Source organism: Chiloscyllium plagiosum, unplaced genomic scaffold, assembly GCF_037043375.1.
Source record: "Chiloscyllium plagiosum isolate Xiang-an unplaced genomic scaffold, Cpla_swu_hap1 HiC_scaffold_27, whole genome shotgun sequence".
In the NCBI taxonomy this organism is placed as follows: Eukaryota; Metazoa; Chordata; class Chondrichthyes; order Orectolobiformes; family Hemiscylliidae; genus Chiloscyllium; species Chiloscyllium plagiosum.
In genome coordinates this window covers 64,899,598-64,926,348 of record NW_028270165.1, presented here as the reverse complement: position 1 = coordinate 64,926,348, position 26,751 = coordinate 64,899,598, and the positions used below count along the sequence as shown (strand labels likewise).

Sequence of the window (26,751 nt, the reverse complement as noted above, 5' to 3'; positions counted from 1 at the left end):
CATCAGAAACATTGGAACTCAGAGGGAAACGTCGCAATTGTGGGTTTGATGCGTACGTTGTAAAAGTTTGGATCGCAATTCCAGTGCATGTCAACAGTGAAGGCGCCACCGATATGCGAGTTATCAGGGGAAGTCAGATGTATTTTCTGATTGCACAACAGAGGTAACATGGCAACGGCTGTATCATAGTTCTATCGAATCATGCAGTGCAGGGAAGTTCATTTGGCCATTCGTAATCAGAAACAAACAACGGGAATTGCTAGAAAAACCCAGCATGTCTGGACACATGTTTGGAACACATCAAAGTTAAAGTTACAGGCCCGGTGACCCTTCTTCAAAGAAACACAGGAGCTTGGTTGTTAGTGTGGTGACTGTTACATGTTACAGGAGAGTTCTCACAACAGTAATTAAACAACTCTCTGTGAAAAAGGAGAGAAGGTGAAGAATAATGGAAGCGGATAACTGGGTTCCAAGGAACATTGGAGCAGTTTTTCTTTTCCAAAATTCCATTCGAAATCACTAAAATGGTTAAGCAGCTGATCAGATAGTCTGGGTTTCAAAGGCAACCGTGAGTTATTGGCATTTTTAATGTTCAGCTTAAGGAGACGTATTCTTCTTCGGGAATGGGTGTGAGTGCAGTTCCTGAAAACAACCACATCCAACGCACGTCTCTTTGCACATTACAAGTAAAGGTCCGAGGCTCTGTATTCCCTGTGAGCTACAAGAGATAAACCGTTCAAACTGTTGAGCACGTAAAACCCCATCTTTCATATTCTCCATACAGCCAGTTGATGACGCATTGAAACAGCAATTTTGTAGATATGTAATTCCAAAATTGGATGAAGATCAGCGATTCGAAGAACTGACAAAACGCAGTGTATGATGAATCGCATCGAATTCATTTTTAAAGACGGTTCTTTATGCTTTTGAAATAAAAATCGTTCTCCAATAATACATTGCTTTCTCAGTGACAAGCTGTGGAAATGAGGCACAGGTTTGGACGTTGTTCTAGGATTTTCAGTAAATATAATATTATCATGGAATGGAAAGGAATTATGGCAGTGTGAATGCACAGAAAGGTGGTTAAAGATGTGAGTATCTGTTATTCGACTCACCGAGTGAACAAAGACCACTGTCATCATCTGTAAGTGTGAGGGTGTTCATCAGGATCACTGTCCAATTGTAACTTTCCATCATGACAGTCTGCATCTTCAGTCTCAACATCGTCATACTCACCACGAATTCGACCTGGAGAGAAAGATGAGCATCACTGATACAAATTGAAATACACAACAACGATAACTAGAAAACGAGACGAATGTCTCAGATAAGGCAAGTGCTGGAAACTGAGACCAGAAGAGTTAGGTCATAATTCTGAAGTTACGGAATGAGCAGAGTTGATGCAAATTGGGATTGTTTTCTGTGGAAATGAGAAGTTGAAAGGTTATCTGATTGAATTATTCAAGATAATAACCCGGATAAGACAGGTAACATAAAGTAAACTACTTCAACTGATTAGACTATTTTAGCTCGAGAGGTGTTATACACAGAATTAATGCCAGACCGTTCAGGGAAGATGTCAAGAAAGGATAAAGCTGTACAGGGTTTGGAAATATATTTCCCAAAAATTAGCTGATGTCTGATCAATTCTTAATTTTAAATGTGGCCGAGATTATTGTTGATCAAAGGTATTTATGGACATGCTTCAAAGGTAGGGAGCTGGATTTCGGCCACACCATAGTTTGGAATTATCTCATTGAAAGGAGGAAGAGTTACGAAGGGCTGAGAGACCTACCGCTGTATCTGTCTTGCAACTGATTGACTTGGAGCTGAGCATGCAGAGTTGCTGGCATGCCTGCGATGAGTCATGAAATGATGACGACTGTAGTTGGGGAAGACAGGAAGGAACATCTCTCTATGGTGGAGAGATCAATGACCAAAGGCCATACATTTCAGAAAAGTGATGGGAGAATTAAACAGGAAATCTTGGACTTTCTGCCAGGAAGGGTGATAGAGGCAAAACACGCTCAAAAAAGTATTCAGTGATGCACTTGCAATGTCAAGACATACAAGGCTGTGGGCCAAGGTGTGCTGGAAAAATGCGATTAGAATGATAACCTGGTTGTTTTTGTAATGTTCAGCTGAAGGAGACGTATTCTTCTTCGGGAATGGGTGTGAGTGCAGTTCCTGAAAGCAACGACATCGAACGCACGTCTCTTTGCACATTACAAGTTGAGGTCATAGGCTCTATAATCTCTGTGAGCAACAAGACAGCCGGACAGACCATGCCCATGATCATGTGGTATCAAAACAGCGATTTTCTCTTTAACCAACATTCCAGTGGTCACACTACCTTGTGAGGGTTGCAATCGTTAAGTTTTGGACAGCTTAGAAGGTGTTGGACGAAAATTAATTGAGAGAAAGTGATGGTATACACACCTGGAATGCTGTTGGATTTCACCTCAAGATTTTCAGATCCGGGATTATTGTCAGTCAAGTTGTGGCTGGTGTAGTATTCAATGCGATTGAGTGAGTCAATGGAAGCATAAATTACTAAAAATAAAAATGGAGAGTTACTTTCAAACTCGAATTCCAAGAGAAGCCATGATCAATAAGATTTAGAATGAGGCAAATATTCTTCAACCAGAGGCTTGCGAATCTATGGAACACAGATGGCTATTGAGGCCAAACAGTGTGTATTTAAAACAGAAATACAAAGATTATTGATTAATAAGGGGATAAAACATCCAAGGAGAAGGCAAATCAAAGTGGTTGAGAACCACATCAGCCCTTATTGAATGGCAGAATAGACTCGATGAGCCAAATGATCTAATCCTGATCCTGTATGTCGTAGACTTAAGGACTATAGTTGAAGGTTTAATGTTATTAATTGTAGGGTGACAACAGAAAGTATTGTTCTTTAATCGTGCCTGTAGAAATATCTGGAATAATGTCAAGTGAACCCACTGCGGGAAGGAATATGATATAAGATCTAAGAGCAGGAGTACTCCATCTGACCGTTCCAGCCAGTTCCGCCGTTCAATAAGATCATAACTGATCTTTTCGTGGCTTCAGTTCGACTTACTCACGATTTTAACGTTCAAAACATTATTCACCCCAGTTCTAAAGACATCTGATGAGGCAGGGAATTCCATAAATTCTCAATCCTGTGGGTGAAAATGTTCCTCCTCAATTTAGTCCTAAATCTGCTATCTCTACTTTTCAGGCCATGTCCGTTCAAATAATAGTCATTTCTAATTTTATTCCAACAAAAATGGATAATTTCACATTTATCATCTACCAGACATTTTCTTTCCATTCATTTACACTGTATCTGAACACCTGCAAAGTTTCAGAGTCATGTGCACACTTTCAGCACCACTCATCTTCTGTGATTCATCATATTTGTTTATACATTGATTCCTCAATTTTGCTTCCGCTCTTTGGTGCTGTGTAATCCATACTTACTGCAAAAGTTATATTATTTTAAAATCAATGACGAATTGATTAGTTGTCCAGCCATCTGAAGGGGTCAGGGTGAAACCAGGGTAGAAGTGAAATTGATAGTTCTGTTTGCCTTTTCAAATGCATGCCAGAAATAATCTATCAGGAATGTAGGCCAGTGGGAATTATCATATTGAAATTCTTCATCTCACGAAATGCGGACAGAGACACAGTTAATGAGATAGCTTCCCACACACGACGACTGTGTTTTAACTAATAATCATGTTCATTCAGTCATTGATCATGGAAGACTGCAAATTAAATGGAAGCTACACTTATCCAGTCATGATTCACTATACAATAGGAAATATATACCTGGTCCATGTTTGTGATCAGTCCTCTTTCCAGGGGGAATATTCTCAATTTCTTCATAAATTCCTTGGTACAAACCAAGGCGTGAGCCTCTGCCACCAAGGTAAAGTTCTGTTGAATAAACAATAGACTGGTCAGCATTTGTAGCTGAACACTCGCAGAAACAAGGTGTTTATATCTGAAGAACCAGGAGAGAGAAGAACGAGTTCACACAATGCTGTAGATTAGAATCTTCACACAACGTTAACTTATCGCTGAAGGGAGAACATCTTGGAAAAACAAGTGAACAGGCCATGATTAATTTCCATGTCACATCAATTACCGATCCTAGTATGTTAAACAGAAAGAGCGAGATTTTCTTGTTGGTACAAATATGGGTATTTTGTTCTAATTTTGCTGATTCAAATATTTGTTCAAGAAAATTCTCAGCTCGCAATGGTGCATGTGAGTGAAGATGTTGAGTGCAGAAAATGAAACTCTTTAATGCAATGAACAAATGAAAATGTGATTAAACTATATTTTTTTAAAAACTTGATAACATTGAGGAGATGACAAATTAATGCTCAAGATACAGTGGCGCTTACCAAAAAGGTTGATAACTATGTTGTTAGAATTGGACTACTTTCATTAAACAATTGCATAGTTATGACAATTAGGTAAAAACCAAAACGGGACAAGAATGGAATAAGGTGTACCTTGATGACATTGATCGTGATAGACTAAGTGCATAGCATTTATGGCTATATGTAAACGAAAATTAAGAGCACGTGAAAGGGTAGAAAATGATTGTTATTGGTGTTAATTGTCATTGCCAACTAGTGGAAAATGGTTCCCAGGCAAACGCTTTTAAATTACTGTGCAAAGTACAGAAGTATCATTTGCTTAGTCAATGGAAGCCATTTGTTTCCTTCCTGAAAGTTCCCTTAAAAGGACCCTTCATCCTCTCAATGATCTTGGGTTGTGGTAGCAGCACCCAGACACTGAAGAACCATAAATGAACAGTAACTAATGAAGAAATATTTAGAGGCAGTCTGCAAATAACTCAATGAAACGGAGACATATTGTTGCCATCATTGACCTGCTCTGGAATGTCATGTCTATGTTAATTGAAAGATAAGAAAGTGCAGTCTTTATATTTCTTTCCCAATGATAATGACTGTAGCAACGCCACATTACACCTTAATTCAGTTTCTCTCCAAATATATTGAACTACTTGATGCATACTTCACACAGTTAGAATATTCTTTTAACTACTATTTACAGTTTTGATGCAATTATCTGAGTGTTTATTAAAACTAGCGTTTCATTGGGCAAAGTCCCTCGAAATACACAGAACCCAAGAGGTGACGCACAATCGTGACAATCTCAGTCAAACGGTGGAAAAGTGCAATAAAATTCTACAGCCCCGAGAACATATGCAACAGGGAAAGTGACGCAGTGTTAGCTCAGTCGGTAGATATGATGCTTACCTTTCATTTGCAATTTTCTCTGCATGACCACCAGTAATGCGACCAACTCACAGATTAACAAGACTCCCAAAGATGAACAGACGACAACAGGCATGGAAATAGACGGGCTTTCCTGCCCTTAAAAGAGGGAGTACAAATGGGTTTAGCATAGTTAAGGTCTGCCATGGAAAATTGTAAATAATCATCATTAAGGAAACAATGACACTCGCATCCAAATCGTGAAAATGCCAACAGCATCAATGTCACTTTTCAGGAAAGTAACGCGAACACAAATACTAATAATAATATCTTTCATAAATACCCGCAGGTGGAGGTGAAGGGGAGACCGTCACCAACTCGGATCCTGTGGAACAGAAAGTACGAATAATTATAAAGGGCAATGTAACTTAGCAAATCAAATAGTTGCCCTGATTTTTAACATTAATGCCGCACGTCAGTCAGCATCAATCTTACCAGAGCACTTTACACTGGCAATTTCCTTGTGGTTACACTTGCTTTTAGCTGGAGCTGCGGAGAGACAGTCCAACAGAGAGAATTCTCTTCCCTTACACTTCACATCATTCTGCCAGATAACATCTTTCTCCTGCGAGAGAGCGGCCTCATCTCGGGCTGACAGAGCGAAGCCACATCCCAGCTCTCTGCAGACAACATTAGCATCAGTTATATCCCAGGAATTGCCACACAACGTTCCCCAGCGTTTATCGCACATGATTTCCACTCTTCCAGAACAGTTGCTGCTTCCTCCACGCACGTGCACACTGTCTTGCGTATCTGTGGTACAGAACTGATTATTATTGAATGCAGTGCAAAGCAGAATCTCCAAGAATTGGCACATAGAGAAAGAAGACGCACCTAATTGTTGATGGCAGTAAGTTGAACTGAGGGTCTGCTCCTTTGTCACATTGCTCTCTGTTGGAAGGAGAAAGATGCTCAATCTATTGGGAATTCATGCTTGAAATGACACCCGAACATTGAGAAGGCTTGTCATGTTACCTGAACAAACTACACCAGCATCTTCCCGGTGTTGACAGTCGTGTTGACCCCACGGATCTGTGTGACATTGCCACAGTGTCGACTCGTGTGACAGACACTCCATCTCATCGAGCCAAATAGTTCCCGTTCCTGCTCCGAATGACTGAGCGTCGTACTCAACATACTGGAACGCACCACAGTGCAGCTGTTTACAAATCACTTTGGCAACGTGTGGATCCAATGTGTCTGAACACACTGTTCCCCAGGTCCCATTGTAGAACACCTCCACTCTTCCCTCACAGCCATGCTTTCCATTCACCAGCCGCAGCACCTTGTGTTCTGTTCAAACAATAACAGATATCCAGAATGTTAGATTGTTCATATCGCTGGTGTGTCCTGTGATTGCCGAAACGAGCAGGATGCATGATATGAACAAAGGTAATTGCTGGAGAAACTCAACAGAATCTGTGAAGAGAGAAAGCACAGACAAATCTCCAGGTCCAGTGACGCGTATTCTGAATTGAGGAAGTGTCTCTGGACATGAAACGTTGTCTCTTTGTCTCGACGGATGCTGCTAGACATATGAGATTTTCCAGAAATTTTCCTTTTTTGTTTTCGATTCGCTGCATCCGCGGATCGTTGTGTTCAGTTTTCTTCATGACACATATTGCAATGAAAAAAGGAGTGAGCCAAATGTGTATCGTGCATGGAGTTTAGAAGGACTTGACCAAGGCACTACTAGAATCTGGCGAACTGTTTGAGAACCCGAAATGGTCGAGAAGCAGAAACTGACAGAAAACAGAAAGCCTGTGTTAAAGTTAAATTGTCCACTTTGCAGAAGTGACGATCCACTGGAACTGGTTCTGATATCATGGCTGTTCAATTATATATATATATATATATAGATAGATAGATATGCAATCACTTTTAATTTTGTATCACCAGGGAAGTTTCAAACTGCTCAGTTGGAAGCAAATTACGGAATCTTTTTACCGTTCTGAAAAATCATGAAAACCGCAAGTGCACAGTAATAAACAGGCAGTACAGGTCTGATACAATTGTACAGGAGCTATGTCTGATACAGTGAAGTCTGCTCGGAAACATAAAGAAAAAAAAATCACTCCTTCATTTTCGAGCCACAAATAGTTCGATAGACACACGAACATGTCTCATATTTCTGGTGGCTCGTTACAAAAGTAAAGATCATAAATTTGGAATTCATTTTTAGCAAACCCTTTATGACAATCAGGGCAATATTGACATCCACTTGGAGTCGTGACAACAGATCAAAAATGACACTTTTCATGACAAACGCGACGTGTATCAATAGAAGATTTAAAAAACTGACAGAAAAGCAAGTTAGATTAGAGAAACGAATTGTTCTTTCACTTTTTGTGTACATGTAAGTGTCAGAGATCGTTTCTTTAAATTACTGCCGCTGCTCTACATTCCTTCGAGTTCAGTGAACATACGTCAGCATGACGTCTCACCTACAACATTCGAGCAAATTAAAAGCATTGAAGAATGGCCTCACCCGAGCACATAATTCTCACATCCTCTTTATGAGAACAGTCGTCTTGGTGACCCAATGGTACTGAAGGACATTCCCAGAGAAATGACTCGTTTCCAGAACACTTCACATCCTTCCACCAAATGTGGCCTGAGCCCGGTCCAGAGGAGGAAGGGGGTGTCATATCCAGTGCTTTTCCACAACCCAGTTGTTTACAAACGACTTCAGCGTCTACCACATCCCATGAATCATCACAAACTGAGCCCCATATTCCATTGTAGTAAATCTCCACTCGACCAGCACAAGGGCTTCCACCATCTGACAGCCTTAACTGAAAGTGATCTGTGAAAGAATTACACATTTAATGCACATTCCCTTCATCACTCAGGGCAACATAGTGTATAGATACAGGAAAGAGCGTTTTAAATGTTCTCATGAGAAATACTTATTGTGCTGAAACTTAATTTCTTGCAAAATTAATCGATCAAGTGTAACCTTTTAGCAAGAATGGACAGCACAGAAATGTTTCAAAATATCTTATTGCACCTGGTACTGCCAGGTTAAGTTTCCCTTTCTATATTGAACATTCCGAGAAATATTTTGCAAACAGTTGCATTTGTGCTTTCTCTTCCTGTCACTCCATTTATGTCTGTCCACGTGTTACTTTGTCTAATGCTCAACCTATTTTATAGTGCACATAACTGTACGTTTATCCAATATAAATACCGTCTCAGCTTTCATTCATCAGCGCACATGAGAATACTATACCTTACGAGAATATAACTGAAAGACAACATATATATTAGCATGACAGCAATAGCACTTTGAGTAGTTGTAGAAGTGTAAATACTGAAAGGGGACGAAAAGTCATTTCAGGTTATTATCACGTGTACTTAGATACAAAGGTCCAGAACTAATTCACAGAATCACGGATTTAAGAAGTCTTCAGCACAGAGAAAGAACCTTCGGCCTACCAATTTTGTTTCTGTCAAAAACAAGCTTCTAAATATTTTAATCTCATTTCCCAGCACTTGGGTTCGTCCTTAACTCCTTCGCATCACAAGTGCACATCTAAATATATCTTAGATTTCCCTAACGTTTCTGCCTCTACCACATTTACAGGCAGTGAGTTCCAGACTACTCCCCCGCCCCAAGTGGATGAAAAAGAATATCCTCAGGTCCCTCTGAACCTTCTGTCCATCACCTTAACTCTATGCCGCAAGGTAAGCAATTGCATAACATAGGGGAAAGATTCCTTCTTGCTTATTATACACCTCAATCCTGCCCATACTCAGTCGCCTCTGTTCAAAGGAAATGAATCCAAATCTGGCCAAGTTGTCTTCATAGCTAAATGTTGTTCATCTCAAGAAAATCTCTCAGACGTTGCCCACTGCATTGTCTCCATTACTGTCAAATCCATCCTCTGATATGGATTCCTTAACTGCACACAGTTTTCTGCTCTGGTCTAAATCATGCTTCTTGCAGTTTGAGAATAAACTTGTTCGCCCTTAAAACACTGTCTTCAGCTTCTAACGAACCATTTTATGATCTTTATAGAGGAAAAGTGAAGCTTCCATCACGTCAACAGCATAACAGATGTTTGTAATTTATTCTGCACAATGGAATTTTTGACAACTTGTGCGCTGGACCTGACACGAGAGGAGACCTTCCCTGAGCTCACTGCTTGCAAACTGCTTTTCTGATTGATCACAAGTCACACAGTTGCTTATATCTACCGCACAGCATTCCAATGTTGTTGCAATGTCCCCGGTTGTAATTCGAGATGAGTACTTTACACACATTCACCAAGAAGCCATTGCCTAGACATTTCAATGAGCATGAAAGCGTTCCTTCAGGGTCTCATCACCATCCCGAGATACATAACGCACAACGACTCCCAAAATATTATATAATTCCAGTGCGGCGACTTCGCATGTGAAACATCTCAAGACATTTGTTTTGTATGGAATCCATCTCTCGTGCATTATCTACAAAATTCAAACTGCGCTTTCAGTCTCTGCAATGCTGCACAAGATCAAAAGTTTCTCAGAGAAGATAAAAAGCTCTACTAATTGAAAGAAATGCGGTCATTTCAAGTAATGGAGTCCTAGAGATGTCCAGCACAGAAACAAACCCTTCAGTCCAACTCCTCCATGTCAATCACGTATTCTAAATTAATCCACTCCTATTTGACAACATTCCGCACACATATCTCTAAACCCTTCCTATTTATTCACAAATCCAGATGACTTTTAAATGTTGTAACTCTACTATCCTCCAACACCTCACTGTCAAGATATTTCATACGTACAACCTCTTTTGTGACAAACATTGTCCCTCAGTTCCATTAGAAATCTTTTCGCCTTACTTTTAACCTCTGCCCTCCAGATTCGGATTTCACTATCCTGGGGACAATGCCTTGTCTATTCACCTTATGCATGCCCCTCCTGATATAATAAACTTCTGTCAGGTCTCCCTTCAGCCTCTGACCATCCAGGGAAAAACGCCCCAGTCTGTTTATCTTCTCCCAAAAAGTCAATCCTTCCAACTCTGGTAACATCACTGCAAATCTTTTCTGAATTCTTTCAAGTTTCCCAGCATTGTTCTTCTAAAAGGGTGGCCAGAATGATACACATAAGTCCAAAAGTGGCCAACCAATGTACAGCCACAGCATGACTTTCGAACTCTTGTATTCAGTGGCACGGATCAATTAATGTAAGAGTACCAATCACCTTCTTCACTGCACTGACTCTCCATGCCTCCATTTTCAATGCACTTCGAGTCTGCACACCGAGGTCTCATTGTTTGGCAACAATCCCCAGGACCTTACCATTAAAAGTATAATTTGTGCACGTGTGTCAACTGTACTTTTGGGTTAAGAAACTGTAATTAGATTCCTGATTAGATTAGATTTCTTAGAGTGTGGAAACAGGCCCTTCGGCCCAACAAGTCCACACCGACCCTCTGAAGAGCAACCCACCCACACTCATTCCCCTACATTTACCCCTTCACCTAACACTACAGGCAATTTAACATGGCTAATTCACCTATACTGCATATCTTTGGACTGTGAGAGGAAACCAGAGCACCCGGAGGAAACTCACGCAGAAACGGGGAGAATGTGCAAACTCCACTCAGACAGTTTCCTGAGGCGGGAATTGAACCCGGGTTTCTGGCGCTGTGAGGCAGCAGTGCTATCCACTGTCCCAGCCTGCCGCCCCTTAAGATTAGATTAGATTAGATTCCCTACATTGTGGAAAGTGACCCTTTGGACCAACCAGTCCACACCGACCCTCCGACGTTTAACGCACCCAAACCCATTTCCCTCTGACTAATGCAAATAACACTCTGTGCAATTTAGCATAGCCAATTCACCTGACCTGCCACGTAATGCTTGTATCTCACAACAAAATGGTGTCAATTTCTCATATTCATCCATCTGCAACCGCCGCCCACCTCAGATCTGCTTTCATCCCAGAGATGAATAAATGGTTTCAGTGGCACTGACAAGCAAGTGGTGTACATTCTCAATTTACTCAGCAGATGAATATTTGTCTTGATATATCTGAGCCGGTTTAAATGGGAAGAGTCTACTTACCTGAACAGAGGACCCCTACGCTACTGCCTTCGATGTCAGACGAATTCAATGTGTTGGAGATCCTGCAGTCCTGGAGCTGTGATTCATGTCCATGACATTGGACAACATGTACCCACGCATCACCATCACTCTCCCCGTACTTTGAAGAATTATATATTTCTAAGGCATAACCGCATCCCAGCTGTCTGCAGACAACGTTGGCATCATTCTTATCCCACACGGTGTCATGCACTCCGCCCCAGCTTCCATGAGAGTAAACTTCAACTCGGCCATCACAGCGGCTTTCTCCATTCACTAGTCTTAGCGCCCAATTTTCATCTGTAAAATAAGAGTTACTGAGAACAGCGATTGAAATGAACACAGATATTCGAGAACTGACAATCACAGGAAAATGTATGATTTGCAATCATAAAGATATTTTGTCCATTTACTTTTTCAAATACTTTCATCATGTCATTACATTTCTTCTGAAAACTAATTGAGAGGGGCGTGGAAATAAAAGTGCTGCTATTCTGGCATTCGTTGAAAATAAAGTCTCGTCTTTAGCTAGCGACCCCATTCATTCAGGCCGACTGTCAGTCTGCAGATGCTACTCGTAGGCTTTGACCATTTATATGTTACCACTACTCTCATGGTTGACGGCAGAGCATGTTGCACTGAGCAAATGACCCGCAACATGACTGAGACAACGGTCAAGAAGATAATGGAAATTGAGGAACAAGTCTGTTTGAGAATTATGACATTCAAAACACTTGTGAAAATTTGGGATAGCACATAAATTTTAAAACGTGATGCTGTCACTCACTAACGTAACTGCCAATATTCTCCATTTTCTTTTGAAAATTGTCTCCACGCTATGGATACGTCAAAATCTTTTATTAGAAGGTATGAATACATCTGATTTCTGCGGCGCCATTTGTGCAGATTCTGATACTCCCTGCCAGGAGTTGAGGGCAGAATGTCATGTCGTAAAAATGTTGACACGAGTAATTCAGATGCTTTATGCATTCTCTGGAGGAATGTTGGAAAATTTATGCTCTGGAATTGGAGCCCAGTTTCAGCTCGTGAACAGGGAAACTATGAAGAAATATTGAAAACACAACTCATGCAGCTCCTAATGTTTGTCAGGAAATCAAATCTGGTTTCCACATTTGATCTGCCCGACAAGGTCTTCAGGCTCATAAAAGAGTGACAAAATCATAACTAAAGGCCTGTAAAACCAACTTAGTTAAAATGAAATCAGGCATCAGCACAAATCCTGGCCTCACCAGTCACATCTCCGTTCCCTGAATGACTAAGTATCAGAATAATAATCGTTCAAATGTTCGTGAAATATTCCAAATCTAACAGTCAAACGATCATCAATTCTCCTAACAACTCATCTGGCTAATACTTTTCCTTATGGAAGGACATCTGCCGGTCTAACCTTTACTGACTGACATACGACTGCGGATTATTAACCATATAGTTGAAAGGTAATGACTTCCTGAAGTGAACTAGTGCACCAGTTGAACTCAGATTAATCAGAAAAGGCCTACAGGCCATCGGCTCAAAAATGACATTCAATTCAGGTATAAATAAAATAATTACAAACTTTAAGTAGACAGAAACACTGTTTAGCGAAAGAACAATTGCTGTAAAGGACACACCCGAGCAGATGACATTGGCCATATTTCCATGTAAACAGTTGAAGCTTTCCCCATGTGAAACTGGACAGTTCCACAATCGTCGCTCGTTTCCATGGCATTCATAGTTTTCCTTCCACACTGGTCGGGCTCCCCTCCCAAATCGAGCATCTCTCGGGATCGACTTTATAGTCCCGCAAAAAAGGTGTTCACAGACCACATTGGCGTCTTGTAAGTCAAAGTAATCACCGCACAGCGTTCCCCACTGCTCTCCATGCAGGACCTCCACTCGCCCAGAGCACCTGTTCTCCCCACCAACCAATCGGGGCCCATTGTTTCCTGTTTTGGATCAAATAAACAAACAAACGTTTGCAAATATCCACGCACTTGTTCAAGATTCAAAAGAGAAAATAAATCGAATCTCATCCTCCATTGCCCAATACAACACATGACAGTTACAATGTCTTTAAAATAATTACGATTATTTCATGAAACTCTTTCCACTATTCACATTTAAAGGGTATTCCCAAGATAGTGATTATGATCATTTACCTCAGTCCTGGAAAACCTATGAAACGAGGGTGTAAAGGTTGACTTGATGCAGTCCATAGTTTGATAACAGCAGTGTACTTTTGGTCCCGATTGCTCGTGCAGGTTAGATTGACTTTTGCAATCATGCAGTAATGCTTAACCCAATTTACTGATGAATAGGTGGCCGCATTCTTGTTAGAGAGATGTGGTTGATGGTGATTTAACCTGATGGTCACTATTCATCAGCCGAGGGTTGAGTTCAGAAGGTGAGGACCATCAAGGCAACTTCAGATTGTGGGGGTAATGAACCAACGCTGATGGCATTACCTTATATCAAAGACCAGCCATTCAACCCACTGAGGTAGCCGATTCCATCACGGTGTTACAATACAGTGCAGCTAACGAGGCGAATGTATTAAATAATTATTTTTGAAGGCAATTTATGAAACATGGGCAACAAATGAGTCTACAGGTTTGAGGCAATTGAGATACTTATAATGTTGAATAATATTTTGTACAGTAAGATATTGATTGTCTAGGTGACCAAATCATTACCAGTGCATCAGATGCTGGCTGCAATATGCAGTTTCAATAATATTAACCTTTATTCTCCCATCGAACCTACAGTAATGAAATCAATTATAATCTGTGAAAGTGTACCGTTTGGTAGAATGTGACATGGACTTTCCCGAATTTGCATTGAGATGCAGAGTAACACTTCAAAATTAGCCTCTGGTACCATGCATCAATGTTTTCAAACCATTATTCATGACATCTCCCAATTTCAGTAGAGCATGCAAAGAGAACAGAACAGATAAGTACGTGACAGATGAAACTTTAAGCAAAGAAGTTTGAGGCAGTATATTTTGGCAGCCTGGAAAATGACTTACAGCGTGCATTTAGATGTTTTCACCTTTTCCCTCTTCATGTTGTGAATAAGTGCACTTTGACAGAAGTGCTGGAGCTTCAAAAGCTGAGATACATCAAGTTGACAGAATACTTGGTAGAGGAGTCAGCAATGCAACTTAAACTTAAATTTAAGAATAGAAGAATTTAGGGCAGAAAGAGAGAAATAATTCCTTTGCGTTTGGGAAGATAGGAAAACATTGTTTATAATTATGTGGAACACATAATTGACAAAGTGTGTCCTGGCTCTTGAGGAGATGCATACTCGAAGAGATACGCGAACAGGCTTCTATTTTCGACTAATGTGTATTGGACAGGTTATGGATCATATTGAAGCAATGAAGCTGGAACACATAGAGGTGTACGAGAATATTACTTGATGAACAAAGCAGCAAACGAAAGAAATTACTGACCTGCCAATTGATCATCGAAAGAGTAACAGGCAATAATGTTACAATTTGGGACAAAAGGTGCAGTTTTACATATTGGAATGCAATGAATCAGACTGTTGACAAAGTGCATACCATGCAAAATATAACGTGTTACCAAGGCAAGATAAATTTACAGCAACGTGAAAGTTCTGAGATTGAGAAGGGTCGCAAGGAAGGGACAGAACGGTGAATAAATTACCATGATAATATCTATCAGCCAACGAGTGTTTGTGAGCTGGAACTTCTTGCTGAAAAAGTTGTTGTCAAGAGTGATCTTCAATGATGTCATACAGTCTGTTTGTATTGTTAAAAAATATAATCGGGTCAGGGAGATTCAGAAAATAAACAATTGTCTTGTCATAACTTTAATTGTGTGAGGTTCACATCAATGTATCTGTATCGACCAACGATTCATATTATCCTCCATGAGCGACGTTTAGTCAACGTCGACACTAAAGTGTATTGACTGTGGACAGTTGAAGAAATGTCTTTCCCAATCCAAACGCAAACGTTTTAAAATGTTTAAATTTTCAATAATTTCGTGTATATTTTACCTCATCACTCTTGTGCCAGAGAATATGAGAACCTTGAGGATTAGGTGAGATTTGTCACGGTCAAAGCAATGTCAGGAATGCCAGCGACATTACTCTTACACACATTAAGCGGAAATGTGTCTTTTTCTTCAGGTAAGCTTGTACTCACCTGAACATATCAGGGTGACATTGTTGTGTCCAGTGCAATCCTGGTGCGTGGTTGAAGACCGAGGGCACTTCCCCAGCTGAGTCTCATTGCCCGTACATTGAAACACCTCGGTAGCCGTGAGAACAGCACTGCCTCCAGAATGCATCGAGCTTGAAACAGACACCGCGACTCCACAATGAAGCTGCGCACAGGCAACATTGGCGGTTTTCAAATCCCATTCAAGCCCACACATTGTTTTCCAGGTGTCACCGAACTGAACCTCCAGTCTGCCAAAGCATTGGGAATTTTGAGGTACCAATCTCGGAGCTCTGTGATCTGAGATATTTTAAAAAAGCACAGAATACAGAAATTTATAGAAACAGTGACTTAGATTATTTTCTGATAAACATTTATGTGATTAATTTTAGGTCTGGCATTTCTGGAAATAAATTGTTCCTACAATCAGTTTGCTGCCCTGTCGATCTCATTCATGCTCAGCCATAACCCTGACCCTCAGCTGTTCAGACAGAAAGCAACTTTCAACCTGAAGATAAGTGACAGAAAGTGATTCTGCCAGCCAGCACAATGTCTCATCTCAGTATGCATTGGGTTGTAAATGTGATCATTCCTGCAGCGCAGTTCTCTCAATGTGTCTTCAAGTGGCATTACAATGGACACCTGTCGTGCCCCTTTACCGGATTGGAAACGGTAACGGGAATTCACCTCTCCCATTCGCTTCAAATATTCACGCATTATATTATGAAACCGAATGAATTGGGCGTTTTTTAATTATCATGTTAATAATATTTGGATAGTTGTCACTGTGTTATCATATCCCTTTCTGGTTTCAGGCAGCTCCGGCTTGTGATAAAGCTCCAAAGAAATGGTAATAGATTTTTACCTGAACAGACGACACCAGCATCATTGACGTTTGAGTAGCTGTAGTGATCCCATTGCTGTGATTGACACTCCTTCAGAGCGCGCTCGGTCCCGCTGCACTGAACATTCCAGGTCACAATGGGTCCGGATCGTCGTCCAAAGTGAGCCTCGCCCGGGGCAGAGATCGCAGTCCCGCAGTCCAGCTCCCGACACACAACTGCGGCATCCGGCAGGTCCCAAAGATCATGATCGACTGTCCCCCACTGTCCCCTGTAGTGAATCTCCACTCGGCCAGCGCAAGGACTGCCCCCATTCTCAAGTCTCAGCCTCACCGTCTCTGTAAAACACCGAAATGGTAATCAAAGTGAATACTGCGCAATTGTGAAAGCTCCAATTGCTGTCTGCATTCCCAGCTCAGAATGCAATGAGAGTGATGGCATGGCAAAAGAAATGCATGCTATCGCAATGTAACTCACAATACGTATTGTGGATGGTGAAATGCCATTTTAGAAGTGATGCTCACTCACAGAGAGCGAGGGTCAGAAAAATGTTTCCACAGAAACAATTCCTCTAAACTGGCCTAGGTGAGGAGATTTTTTATTACTCATTCATGACATATGGGCGCAATGAATGGCAAGAAAAACACAACTGATCCTCCGTGCGAACATCTGAAAATGAAACAGTACTTCCGCCTGTCACAGCCCGAAATATTGTGGGATGTATGGTCATGTGAGCACAATGTCACAGCTCAATAGTGAGTGAAATGGTTTATATACATTGCTGAAAGCAGCACTGTGTGTGTAACTGAATTTTCACAGTATCCCCATGTGTTGTCTCGATCTGAGAATGGCAATGTGCGTAGGAACTGATCCTTAACACTCTGCTCCCCAGCAATCCTGAAATGAGAGACCTTCAGAAGTCATGCAACCCCATTAGTTTTGAACAGACAGCTGTTCAACATGAATTTTAAGGCAAGGAGATTCTTAGCACAACTTCGTTCTTGAACAGAATCATCAGAATATAGGAAATCGACTCCATATAAAAGGAGCATGCAGTTACCTTTACTATCGGCCTGAGTGTCAGCAAGTCTGCCTGAAATAGAGGGATAAAAATTCAATTTAGCACGTAGAAATAAATTAGACAAATGCAAAAATGCGGGCAATAATTATCATTAGTTTGCCAAATAATCATATTTTACACAGAGGGTGGTAAGCATCTGGAATAAGCTGCGAGTGGAAATGATTTAGGCGGGTACAGTAACAACACTTAAAAGATATTCGGACAGCTACATGGATAGGGATAGTTGAGAACGATATGAGTCAAGTGAAGAGAAATGGATTTGACATTTGTGGATTAACATTTGATCAGCCTGGACCAGTTTGGGACAAAGGCCCGATGTCCATACTGTGACTCTGTATGATATCTGGAAAGTTCAAATCCTCATTTCATGCAATGGTGATAAAAGCAGGAAATATAATTACTGCAATTATCAAATATTGTCTGTTTTCTTCTAAATTTGACCAAATTGTTTCCACACAGAGAGACACGCTGCCAACTCTCTGACTGGTCTGCTCGTCACTCCATTGCTATCTTCCTCAACATTGTGATGATCCCTGTAAAGAGCGACAATACTCCCCAGTTACCAAAGCAAGGCACCCCCGTCCAAAGTTTTCAGCATTTTAGAACTTTGAGTCGATCAGCAATACTGAAATAAACAATGGCTAACAGTGCTTAGTCAGCAACCAACCCCCGAAAGTATATTTATTTTTTTCAGTGTTTACCATCTTTAATATACGGCTTTATTATGTTCCCCTATCTACATGGCGACAGCATTACGAGATTCACTCATCAACAATATCCAGCAGGAATTATCCATTTCCCTAAATCTGGAACAGGAAGTTTTATGATGGATTGAAAAAAGAAGATCAACATGTAACTGTCCACAAACCATTCTACGGTCACAACAGAGGAAGAAGGTCATTCTGTCCAAGGGGCCGATGCTACCTCTTTGAACACACTGCTTAATGTGTTTCAATGTCTATCGTCATTGCCAACAAAGTATCACTCTCAGTATTTTTAACCCACGTTCAACTCCACTGGGGACATGATGGTGATGAACCCGCTTTAAACTTTTTGTAAGTGTTTACTGGTTGGCGAACGTGGTGCCACTGTTTAAGAAGGGTGGTAAGGGCACGCCAGGGAACTATAGACCAGTGAGCCTGAGGCAGTGGTGGGCAAGTTGTTGGAGGGAATCCTGAGGGGCAGGATGTACATGTATTTGGAAAGGCAAGGACTGATTAGGAATAGTCAACATGGCTTTATGCATGGGATATCATGTCTCACAAACTTGATTGAGTTTTTTGAAGAAGTAACAAAGAAGATTGATGACGGCAGAGCGGTCGATGTCATCTGTATGGACTTCATTAAGGCGTTCGACAAGGTTCTCTATGGGAGACTGTTTTAGCAAGGTTAGATCTCACGGAATACAGGGAGAACTAGCCATTTGGATACAGATCTGGCTCAAAGGTAGTAGACAGAGGGTCGTGTTGGAGGGTTGTTTTTCAGACTGGAGGCCTGTGACCAGTGGAGTGCCACAAGGATCGGTGTTGGGTCCTCTACTTTTTTTGTCGTTTACATAAACGATTTGGATGCGAGCATAAGAGGTACAGTCAGTAAGTTTGCAGATGATACTAAAATGGGAGGTGTCGTGGACAGCGAAGAGTGTTACTTCAGCTTACAACAGACTCTTGACCAGATGGGCAAATGGGCTGAGAAGTGGCAGATGGAGTTTAATTCAGATAAAAGCGAGATGCTGCATTTTGGGAAAGCAAATCTCCGCAGGACTTATACACTTAATGGTAAGGTCCGAGGGAGTGCTGTTGAACAAAGAGAACTTGGAGTGCAGGTTGATAGGTCCTTGAAAGTGGAGTCGCAGATAGATAGGATAGTGAAGAATGCGTTTGGTTTGCTTTCCTTTACTGGTCAAGGTATTGGTACAGGAATTGGGAGGTCATGTTGCGGCTGTACAGGACATTGGTTAGGCCACTGTTGAAATATTGCGTGCAATTCTGGTCTCCTTTCTATCGTAAAGATGTTGTGAAACTTGAAAGGGTTCAGAAAAGATTTACAAGGATGTTGCCAGGGTTGGAGGGTCTGAGCTACAGGGAGAGGCTAAACAGACTGGGGCTGTTTTCCCTGGAGCGTCGGATGCTCCAGGTGACTTTATAGACGTTTACAAAATTATGAGGGACATGGAGAGAATAAACATGCAAAGTCTTTTCCCTGGGGTCGGGGAGTCCAGAACTAGAGGGCATAGGTTTATGGTGAGTGGGTGAAGATATAAAAGAGACCCAAGGGCAACTTTTTCACACAGAGGGTGGTACATGTATGGAATGTGCTGCCAGAGCAAGTGGCGGAGGCTGGCACATCTGCAACATTTAAGAGGCATTTGGATGGGTACATGAATACGAAAGGTTTGGAGAGATATGAGCCCGGTGCTGGCAGATGGGACTAGATTGGGTTTGGATATCTGGTCGGCATGGACAGGTTGGACCGAAGGGCCTGTTTTCATGCTGTGCATCTCTATGACTCTATGACTCAACTGAGTTTGCCCTGTCATTCATTTTACTATAATATATTTTCCCCCTCTCCCAAGCTGATAGAGGCATCGAAATATATTTTCAATTTTAGTTAAGTTAAAATTTCACGCATTGTGTGGTACAGTTTGATGATTTTTAGCTTCTTGTGAAAACTTTCCCATAAAATTTTTATAAATTCTATAAACCTCGAATTGCTTGTTTTCAATCTCATAATAATATCATGTCGACTTTCAGACATCATGGGTCATCTGTTCATGTGTTAATAGATGGTCGCTCACTATGGATTTATTCAATCCCTGCTGTACAACATCTCTCATAAACTGCATTCACCGACTTGACTGACCGTTCACCTCTTTATCATGCGTGTGCAATATCCCTACAATTCAATGTTCAATCTTTATTTTTTAATGTAATTCGTCACAGAAAATGAACAGGACAAATCTAAAACAATGTCTTGCACGCTGGCCCAATCATCAGAAGTTTGAAGATCCTTACTCACTGGAGATTTTTGGAAAATAACAAATACATATCAGATCAGTGGCATCATTGTGAACTCTCTAACTGATGGGAGAACTGGTACAAACTAAATCTTCTGAAAGACTGTTCATCGCAATTTCAGACAGATGTAACTATGGAATAAATCTGTCTGGTTTTGAACACGTATGTCCTTTTGAACTACTTTTGCAGCATTTACTGGCTCACGTGAAATTTCTCTTGCAACATTGCAGAGGACATACCATTCAACGTGGAATGAAGTGAGAGTCGGTACAATTAGTGTTCTCCATATTTCACACCTGTATGAGAACACAAGAACGACGAGCAGGCGTGGGCCATCCGGCCCATCAAGGCTGCACCACCATTCAATGAGACCATGGGCTGATCTTTCCGTGGATTCAGTTGCACTTACCCGCCGATTCTCAACAACCCATAATTCCAGTGCTGTTCAATAATCCATATATCTACGTTTGATTTCATCCAACAAGATAATCTCAACTGCTTCACTGGGCAGGGAATTCCACAGATTCACAACAGAATGGCTGGAAAAGTTCCTCTTCACCTCAGTCTGAAACCTGATCCTCCTTAGTTTAAAGCTACTTTCCCAAGTTCTACTTTCACCCACTAGTGTGATGAACCTCCATCATATCTACTCCGTTCATTATTTTCTATCTTTCTGTAAGATTCGCCCCTCATTCTTCTAAATTCCAAATATAGTCCTGGTCTTCTCAAGCTGTCCTCTCCGGAATCAATGCTGTGAAGCTTCTCCGCAACCTGTCCAGTGCCAGTGCAGTATTTAGCTAACACAGATGACTGCCTACTTCAAGCTGAATCGCTGTATCGAGGAAGAAGGCAAGTTGATTTCCAGTCTGCTTCAACTACACATGAGGGACATGAATACCATTTTTTCTTTTACTGTAGCGTTTATTTAGATTTCAAAACATCTTTATTTCTCTGAAATGTTGTAATTCAATTAAGTGTCAATCGACACAGGGAATAAAAAGAAATAAAATTATTGACAGCAGCAAAAATGCAGAATACTTGACATTTCTGTATGCGAATTAAAACTGAACACATATTAATTACTAAATTTAGAAACTAAACAACGCATTCACCTCTCGGTTGATATGACTTCAATCATTCATTTTTCTTCACATAAAGGATCAATTAGATTTTATGGTCTACCCAAGTAGGAGAATTATGTCGCGAATAAAGAATTCAATTCTTAGTAAAATAGAAAACATTGAGTTGAACATGGGTGCCTGGGAGTGACCCTTGTGTTTCTTCTTGACTAATATTGAGTTTATAAAAGAGCAGTAGTGGATTGAAAAGTCAGCTATTCATTACTTCGGCACGAGGTGAATATTAAAGTGGTTTTGTGCAACTTGCAATTTCATATTTCATGCACTTCCCTAATTAAAGTCATAGAGTCATAGAGATGTACAGCATGGAAAAAGACCCTTCGGTCCAACCTGTCCATGCTGACCAGATATCCCAACCCAATCTAGTCCCACCTGCCAGCACCCGGTCCATATCCCTCCAAACCTTTCCTACGAATATACCCATCCAAATGCCTCTTAAATGTTGCAATTGTACCAGGCTCCACCACTTCCTCTGGCAGCTCATTCCATACTCTTACCACCTTCTACGTGAAAAAGTTACCCCTTAGGTCCCTTTTACATTTTTCCCCTCTCACCCTAAACCTATGCCCTCCAGTTCTGGACTCCCCCACCCCAGGGAAAAGACTTTGCATATTTACCCTATCCATGCCACTCATAATTTTATTAACCTCTATAACATCACCCCATAGCCTCCATTGCTCCAGGGAAAACAGCCCTAGCCTGTTCAGTCTCTTCCTATAGCTCAAATCCTCCAACCCTTGTATTCCATGAGATATAACCTTGCTAATCAGTCTTCCATGGGGAACCTTGTCAAACGCCTTATTGAAGTCCATATAGGTCACATCTACTGCTCTGCTCTCATCAATCTTCTTTGTTACTTCCTCAAAAAACTCAATAAAGTTTGTGAGATATGATTTCTCACACACAAAGCCATGTCGACTATCCCTAATCAGTCCTTGTCTTTCCAAATACATGTGAATCCTGCCCCTCAGGATTCCCTCCAGTAACTTGCTCAATACTGAGGTCAGGCTCACTGGTCTATAGTTCACTGGCATCTTTACCGCCCTTCTTAAACAGTGGCACCACGTTTGGCAACCTCCAGTCTTTCGGTACCTCACCTGTTCAACAAAGATCGACAAAACATAATGATGGAGCCGTTCACCATCTCATGCTCTATAATCTGATCCAAGAATGTTGTTACTTCTAGATAAATTAATATGAGATTAAGCAATCCAATTTGTCTCACTGTTTCACAAATTGAAAAGTTTCAAAGCACGAGATGAAACAAAATAATGTACAAGTAATGCAGAACCAGAGTAAATTTACTTCTCGTTCAAATTTATTGTCTCATCTTAGTAGCCACTAAGACTGTTGATCTCGAAGTAACACAAACTAAACTCAGAAACCTTTCTTTCAATTGTTCTGAGCAACCTCCATTTCTATGGGAATTTATTCTTGCATCAGTCCCCAATCGGGTCTCCTTCCAACTGAACCCGAAATGCTTTTTCTTAAATGATATGAAACAACGTCAGGTTACTATCTCTGGTCGTCAAATTCACAACGTAAACAATTTTACAAATTAAGCCAAAATAATTGAGACACCGGGCTGATTGTAGAATAGAAAAGTGCATATGGAAAATCTGAAACAACTGTGGAGAATGCTGGAGAACCCCAACACATGCGGAGAGAGGAACAGTGTTAAAATTGCCACTCTGTTGGGACTCTTTATTTTCTATCCTTCTGCTCTGAGTGATCCTATCAGACTCGAAACATTTCTGTGTTTCACTCTTCATTGATGTTGACATATCTCCTGATTTCATCCAACATTTTTGAAGTTTCTTTGAGCTATGAGGCGGTTATGCGTACTCCACAAAATTCATGTTAATAAATTTATATTCAACCCCCTTTGTTCATATATCAGCTTATAAAATAATTTTGAAAGTGAAATCTAGTCTTTGAGCAACTTGAGCTGTGTTGATGTGCATGTCTTTTTTTTATCTTCTGCCATATATCTTAGGACAAAACAGACAGCAACTAAACTTTAAAGGAAATAGTACCAGTTTAGTCTTCTGGGTATAAAATGCAATTCACTCTGAGGGTCACTGTACCCGTGATTTGGGTGTAAATGGATTGACGAAATGCAGTACATCAATAGACTCGAGGCACACCAGTTACTCTAACCCGTCATTTCGATCTCGGGAGGCTGATTTAACCGCTGTGATATGTTTTATGAAAATAATCCACAAAATTCGGATTCAAGCACTTAATTCATTAATGTACATGGAAATACGTCCATGGGAAGAATGAAAAAGAAGGCTTCAATATCTTGGTTAATTCATGTCACTGGATAAATAGGAGTAAATTTTCCAGAGATTGAGAAACCCAATTTACCACAAAGCAATATATTTCTGTGTACATGAACTCTCTTAACATACTACGCCATCGCATAGACAGAATCTTTTTTAGCTAGGCTTTCTACGGAGTGGAAACAGGACAAATGGCCCAAAAAGTCCATGCTGACCCTCCGAAGAGCAACCAACCCAGACCCATTTCCCTCTGACTAATGCACCTAACGCAGTGTGGACAACTTGGCATGGTCTGCACATCTTTGGACTGTGGGAGGAAACCGGAGCACCTGGAGGAGAGCCACACATACACAGGGACAATGTGTAAACACCACACAGTCACTCGCCCGAGGCTGGAATCAACTGAGCTGACATGCTGCTCCATATAATAATCTGAAGCAGGATGCCCATCCTTTCACTACAAGTGGAGAACAGGTGCCAGATTTTCAGCATTATTCACTTTCTGAAGAGTAATAACTGTGAGCAACATACAAACCAGCGTGCTTAACAGACATTCGCTGCTTACATTGCTGCATTAACTGCAACATATTTTCACAAGCTGGAAGGCACTTCGCACAAAGCAATCGGCTTCATTTACACACCGCCCATTATCTGAACAACTTGAAGCATTCGCCACCAAGATTCAGCCACAGAAGTTGCGCCATCAATGTTAACGGCAACAACTCAGCTAAACACCTTCACACAACCGAACAAAACTGCACCCGCACCAGCTAACAAGGTGCACAGAAAATTAAAAGTACAGGCACTTTCAATTTCCCATCCTGATTGGAATGGCGTCGTTGTTCCTTCACTGATACTTGATCATGATTCTGTAATTCTCTCCTCACATATGATGATGAACCGAGCCTCAACTAATGCAGTGGACCATGAGATCAGGTGACCGCCACCAGGTTGGATTTTATGTCACATTTACCAAACCAGACATTCCCACAGTTTTGAATTAAAAAAAAAAGTGTCGTGAAATAAATATCCTAATAATGATTTCCACCTCTCCCATTTGTCACTAAGAATAAAGTTGGAAAAGGATTTATTTTGGATATTTCATTTTTGAAAGGATTGCGTGATGAAAATCGTAATGTAAAACAATATCGAGGTAAACATATTAATTCCACATCAAATAGTGGAATAAATCTCGAATGCAGCGAACGTGAATTAAGTAACATATGTAAAAATCACAACTCCAGATTACAGTCGAGCCAGTTTATTTGGAAACACTAGCTTGTGGAGTGCCGCTCCTCTATCAGCACAACGACATGATGAAGGAGCAGCGCTCTGAAGGGTAGTGCTTCCAAATAAACCCCGTTGGACTCGAACGTGATGTTGTGTGATTTATAACTTTGTCCACCCCAAACCAACACTGGCACCTCCACATAAAAGTCACCTAGTTCTATGAATAATATCACAAAACGGTCACACAGGCCACAGGTATAATCTGAGAGTATAATCCCTTTGTGTGTGAGTTCAATCAATGGTGACATTGACTGGTGTTTTACTGACACTATATTCACTGTTAGCCCAGAATCCGGTGCATCCAAATGTAACAGACAACCGTTACAGCTGTTCAGAATTTCTTGAGAAGATTGAAAATTGCTTTCTTCTTGGCTTTCCTTCAGTGATAACACCGTCAGCAAAAGAAAATTCAAACCAAGATAAGACGCCTAATCTGCCTCCATATTCCTATTCAGTTCATGTCTAAAAGTAGGTCTGGCACAACTTTCATCAGAGAAAAGGAGATATGTTTAAAGTGAGTTCAAATTTTCGAAGAGTAAACTCTGCCAACAAAATGATATTACTGTCAGCCCTGCCTCAATTTGCAGCTCTCTTGCCCCGACACAGAAAAGTAATTGTTTAAACCCGATTCCACCGGTTTGAGCATAAAGTCAGCGCTGAAGGAGCAGTTTGGTTCACAGGTCAGTTGGTGCACGTATCTTTGCGTCCTCGATTCTCTGTGGGAAAAGGAGAGGGCCGATCTTGTCGGGTGGCTCGCTCAGCAGACTGTCCAAGTCATTTGGCAGAATGCTTCACCATTAGAACGTTCTAACAAGCAGGAAGACATCACTTGGGAAGGGCACAAACTGCGAGATCTCTCATGTACACCTAGCTAGTGTGCGGCTACCCACACTGCTCTCTCAGTGAATGCGGGGTTTGGAAGGTTGGCCGGGGACACGGGTAGGGACTTAAAACATATCCTACTGGAATGATCCTTTGCAAAGGATGTCTGGCGAAAGATGTAGTACTTTCTGTCGAGGCTCTTCACAAGCAGCTGTTTGACTCAGGACACAATGGTCTACGGTCTGTTCCCCATGACACACCCCGACAGTGAAACAAACAACTGCATCTGGAAGAGCATCAAATCGCTGGAAAATGCACGTTTGTTGGCATTAAACTCTTTGGTATTCCAGAGCAAGTATTTGACCCCGAACGAGGGTTGCACAGTGGCACATTCCAAGGACCAGGACTAAGTGTTGAGGGATGTATAAAAGGTTGGGGCAGCTGCCACGAAGGCAGTGGAGAAAGACCGTTGTCTTAGGTCTTGCTGCAGAAGGTATATGGGGGTCCGTTCAGTTATCAGACCCCCCTGATGTCTCAAGTATATATAGTTACAACCTTGTCCATGTAAGACATGCCTTTAGAGTGTTGCTGTAGAGAGTCAAATTCCAGTGTTTGCTTGTCCTTCATACAGGATTGTACAGAAGTAGGAGAAAGTGAGGATTGTAGATGCTGGAGATCAAAGTCTAAAAGGGTGTTGGTG

The 26,751-nt window shown here is 41.2% G+C and overlaps 1 protein-coding gene across 1 annotated transcript; it reads right to left on the bottom strand.

The window, feature by feature from the left end:
• Positions 1–1,138: 1,138 nt before the first annotated feature.
• Positions 1,139–23,821, bottom strand: LOC148144481 (scavenger receptor cysteine-rich type 1 protein M130-like). The gene is made up of 14 exons (XM_087975338.1): positions 23,815–23,821; positions 17,478–17,510; positions 16,441–16,755; positions 15,561–15,875; positions 13,015–13,329; positions 11,366–11,683; positions 7,792–8,109; positions 6,256–6,596; positions 5,739–6,069; positions 5,587–5,628; positions 5,286–5,402; positions 3,820–3,927; positions 2,440–2,553; positions 1,139–1,248 (listed from the first exon to the last, which is right to left on the bottom strand). Exons 1-14 carry the CDS (start codon positions 23,819–23,821, stop codon positions 1,139–1,141), a joined length of 2,784 nt encoding a protein of 927 aa, XP_087831464.1.
• Positions 23,822–26,751: the final 2,930 nt, after the last annotated feature.